At 54.5% G+C, this 4,923-nt stretch overlaps 1 protein-coding gene across 5 annotated transcripts in view; it reads right to left on the reverse strand.

Annotated features, from left to right (window-relative positions):
• Positions 1-4,923, reverse strand: part of DLG4 (discs large MAGUK scaffold protein 4) — a 24,315-nt gene that overhangs the window by 18,135 nt on the left and 1,257 nt on the right. For 2 of the 5 annotated variants that reach the window (XM_007457744.1, XM_007457742.1), the window contains exon 1: positions 4,513-4,542. The exons of 2 other annotated variants lie outside the window; for them this stretch is intronic. In XM_007457744.1, coding sequence (XP_007457806.1) covers positions 4,513-4,542 — 30 coding nt within the window. Of the gene's footprint in view, positions 1-4,512 lie in introns of all 5 variants that reach the window. One more of the 5 variants, XM_007457743.1, reaches the window with a different exon arrangement.

The raw sequence follows: 4,923 nt of genomic DNA on the forward strand, positions 1-4,923 counted from the left end.
ACGGCGCCTGGCAGTGCGGGAGAGCGTCACGATGGGAGAGAAGGGGTGAGGGGAGACCCTCTTAGCCATCAACTTCCCTGGTTCCAGCTGTTTCTCTGTGCACTTCACCTTCCACAGTATATTCCTATTCCTTTACAAATAGACTCACTCCTAAAATTTACCAATTTATCGCTCTGGTTCTCTGGGACCCCTTATTCTATCTAATCTCCCACCCCTAAAATCACCAGGCCCTAACTATTACAAAACCTCCCTGGACCCTCAGGGTGCAGGGAAGGAAGCAGCACTTCTCCCTCACTTCAGAAGGACCCCCAAGGGATCTAAACTGCCTCCCACAATCCCCTCCCCCCAACCTCCCCAAAGATCGTTAATGTAGACAACATCCCCACAGATGCCAAGACACCTCCTATTCTAACCAGCGGGAAAGCCCCACATGATAGCCAGACAACGCTTTCCAAGAGTTGAAGGACCACAGATCCTGTTGTGCCCTCAAATTAATCTACCCTTTAAATCATCCCTATTAAAATTATATCTATTCCCCCAATCCACTGACAGAGACCTTGAAATTAGTGCAACTATTACCCTTGCTCTAATGTAAACACCCAAATAAGCAGTCCTCAAATTTGTTTGGGGTCCCGTGTCCAAATCCTTGAACCTAATGAGATACTCATGAGTTTCTAATATACCGTTCCCCAATACCACCAAATCCCATTTCAGGGAATACGTAATGTAATTTAAAGCTGGCCTTCTAAATTCAATTGAAACCTCTTCAATTTATTACCAAACCTTTAAATTAAGAGATGTTTCCCTATTCCTTTTCTTTCCCCCTTAAATGCATACATTACTCCCTTTTCTGGCTGCCCTTCCCTACATCTCAACATTCCCCCCACCATGATTCTGAATTTTAACTCTGTTGGAAGATTACTCCCAAATATATCTATCTCCCCCACACCCAAGTCTCAAAAAATTTTTACCAAAATAAGATCTGGCCTGCAACTTGCAGTGACCCACAAATCTCCCATAACACCCCAAAATGACTGCCTCAGATGTCTTGCATTTTGTCCCAAACTGAACCTGAAAGCATCTCTTCCAAATATTCTCCCATTGAACGCCCACCTTTCCAACTCTTAAAGCCCTGTGAGCAGTCCCCTAAAATCTGCTTCTCTTGGCTTTTCTAAAATGCCTACATATGGTAGAGAGGACGGACTTCCCTAGAACCTGACCCATGCCCCCTCTCTCCCCGTTGGTTGGAATCTGGTAGATGCGCCCCCGAGATGACCCCCAAGGTCCTAGTTTCATATCTGGATAGAATGCTTGGATCCAGGAGCCAGTGTGGAAAGGGCTGAACTCGAAATTCCTTCTAGAAAAGAAAATGCACAGGCCCTAGTTCTCCACCAGTGGGCGCTGTGGCCCATTAAGACCCTCCCCCATCCCCCATTTCCTTTTTCCCTCCATTTTCCGTTTCCCCGTTGCCTGGCAACGCAGCAATCCAGGACTTTGCTGTCGCCTAGCAACCGTCTCCCTGGAACATAGAGCTGAGGTAGGAGGTTTTGCTCTGATGGAATCCGAACAGGCCTCCATCTTAGGAAAACTGAGACGTCACATCGCCCAACCCCCGGATTCTCCTTTCCAAAGACCCCCGCGCCCCGCAGTTTCTTAGACAACAAGCCCCTCAAACCCTGTCTCCTTTCGGCACATGGGACCACGCCACGCCCCTGCCGGGTCAGCCCCGCCCTCATTTCGGGCCTGTTACCCAGCCTAAGGCCCCGCCCCTTTCGTTGCCCGCCACCCTTGGTAGAGTAAGCCAGACCCCGCCCACCTGCCTCCAGGAGACCGCGCCTCCGTCCACTTCCCGCCCATTCGCTCCCCCGGCCTCGCCCACACTGCCCCTCCGCCACGCCCCAGTCGGCCAATGAATGAGGCCGTTGGCCACACTGCCCCGCCCCCGGCATCTTAGCTTTGCCCAATAAGGACCACCCGGAGGGTTTAACCGCTTCGCCTCCGGGACTCTGGCCAAATACCCCTGGTCTTTCCCCACCTTCCCCCCTCCCCCACTTGTTCTGCTCCGCCCCCCGCCCCCCTCGCCCGGCCCTCAAGTCCGCCACGCAACTTCAGTCGTCGCCGGTTACCATGGCAACGGCGGCAGCAGCGCGGGGAGAAGGGGGAGGGACGGGGGCGGAGTGGGAGAAAGAGATGCTCAGAGACAAGAGATACAGGCAGAGAGCTAAGCACAGAGTAAGACTAAGTGACAGCTATAAAGGCAGAGTTAGCACAAAGCACAGGACCTGGCACACTGTAGGTATTCAATAAATGATCCTTAAATTACTGCGGCAGAAGTCTAAATATAGGCAATGAAAGATGGAGGACTCAGACGGAGCTGGGAAGCTCAACGACCGCAGAGCATAAGCACCGTCTACCCCACCCAGCATTTTGGGGGGGGACAAGTGCCATGTGCCCCCTGCTGGCTCCTCCTAAGCTAACCCTCCGCTGCCCTGGATAGAGATGAACCACAACTCCCAACAGCCCCACGGGCAGCAACTCGCCAACACTGACGGATCTTGCGCCTCAAGGCCTTATGGGACTTCGAGTCCCCGCCATCCCGAGACTGACAAGTTTTCCGGCCAAGGAACGTGGCAAGCCTGGGTCTCCACACCTCTGTAAAACCACAAAATGCATGATCCTCTCTGCGCAAGACTCCTTCCTTCGGGGATGCTCAACCCTGGGCTCCATCGAAGAAGCAGGATTCTTGAAGGGAAATGAATAAACCCAACCTCCCAGAATAGCTGCCACTGCAGGCAAGCCCCTCACCCTTGCTCGTGTATGTGTGTTCACATTTTGGAAGCAGAGCCCACACATTCCAACTGGCTTTCTGTGTACACCTGCACATAAGGGACCATAGCCAGGGAGCCTAAGGCTAAGAGGCAGGCTAAGGGCAGGAGACAGGAGGAACTGAGAATCAGACAGACATTAAAGGAGAGCAGGCCAGAGAAACTGAGGCACAAAAATCCACTGAAACTACAGGGATGGGAGGAAGATAGCAGTATGGGAGAAAGCCCAAAGCCCACAAAATGGGGGATAAGCAAGTAGCCCTGGAGAGGCGGTGGGGGCTTGGACTTAAAGGTCCCCAGCCCCCAGTCTCCTCCATCCATGCTCACACATGCATGACGCATGTGTAGATGCATGTGTATATACATATATGAGTTTGTGGCAGAGAACATGTGTGTCCTCAGCTCCCTCCCCTGAGAATCTGCAGTTCCCACTAAATATAACCCCCTCCCCAGCCTGTGACTCACCCAGACCCCGCCTCCCGGCCCCCACTTCCTGTCCCACCCCCCAACCCCCAGCTGCCTGCCACCCGCCCAAGCCTCCCTCCACACACCAGGCATCCAGCTTTCCAGTCCCAGAGTCTTACAGCCAAGACCTAGGTATTCTGCATCCCACCAGAAGCTTGCTAGTGCTCCCCATCCAAGATCTCCTGCACTTGCCAGGCTCCAACCACAGGGACACCCTTGTACAGATCTTCACTGCTGCCAGCCCGGCCTTTCTCCTGCACCTTCTCACCCCAGTAACCTTAAACCCAGGTGTCTTCCCCCACCTTGATCCCAAGTGTCAGGGGTAACAGGAACATTCCCCTCCATCTGCTCTTCTCCCTCTTTCTCAACCAGGGGTAGATTCAGTGTAGGAGGAAACGGGGATGTTGGGCACCTGCCTGGGCCACCCCCAAATTTTGCACCACGCACCTGGTGCCCCTCCTCAAATCCCCTCTCCCCAAAACTCTCATCCTCCTCCTCAGGAGCTGGCAACCTCAGCTGCTGCAACCTTCTACCTCCCAGGGGAATACCCCAAATCCTAACCTCACCTGGTCCATTCCCTCAGGTGATCCTATGTCAGGCCCCAGCTCTCTGACAACTCCCAAGTATCCCCATTCCACATGATCGAACCCTAAATTGACAGTTCCCTCAAATTGAGAGCGCCCCCAAATGTATCAGCCATGAGACGCTTCTTTTATAGCCTGAAGGCCCACCCCTTCCCTGCCAGCTGACACCCCCAGACCAGTCAGGTACTCACAACCAGTAACCTTCTACCCTCAAGCCAGGAGCCCTGTGAAATTGGGCAAGGCACCTGGAAGCCAGCTTGTCCTCCAAGAGGGAAGAGGTCCCCCAGACCATGCAGTCCACCTTCTAACATACAGCAAGCAGGACTCCCATGTGAGCCAGGCTTCTCCTTAAATAAGTCTCCCTCAAACATCATTGGTGAACCTCAAAATCCACCATATCCCCCAAGTCACAGAATACCCCCAATTTTCCATTTCCCTCAAAGGGCTCACTCCAGGGGGCACCTGTGGCCAAACCCAGCATTTTCTCAGATGTGAACCCCCAAACTAAATTATGACCCCCGCAGATACATCTTCTGATGCTCTCACCCCAGGGCCCCCAGCAGCGGATTAGGCCTGACTAACCCCTCCCCACGAACTCATACCCTCCCCCCAGTTTATAGGTCCCCCCTCATGCTTACCTTGGTTGTCACTATACAGAGACAGTCCATGTTGGGGGGCCTGGCCGCGGCGGCGGGTAAGGGGCTCTGACTTCATCGGAGTTTCGTTCCTCCCCTCCGTGGGTTCTCACCCCTCCCCCCTCCGCACCCCACTTTTGCAGGGGGGGCCAGGATGGGGGGAGGGGTGAGAGGGGAAAGAGGGGGTTGGAGAAGGGAAGGGTAGGGGAGCGTGGGAGGGAGGGGAAGGGGGCCCTAAAAAGGGGTCCCCAATGGAGGGGAGGGGGCTTAGGGAGCACACCCCGAATCTCAGGAGGGGCGGGGGCACCGGGGGCTGGCAGCCCCGGAGTTCGGGGGCTGGGGCATGAGCTGAGGTGGGGGAGGGGAACTGGATTTCGGGGAGCCCCGGGGTAGGGGGGGGTCTTGCCTAACGGC

The sequence above is a fragment of the Lipotes vexillifer genome, unplaced genomic scaffold (assembly GCF_000442215.2).
Source record: "Lipotes vexillifer unplaced genomic scaffold, Lipotes_vexillifer_v1.1 scaffold611, whole genome shotgun sequence".
NCBI lineage: Eukaryota > Metazoa > Chordata > Mammalia > Artiodactyla > Lipotidae > Lipotes > Lipotes vexillifer.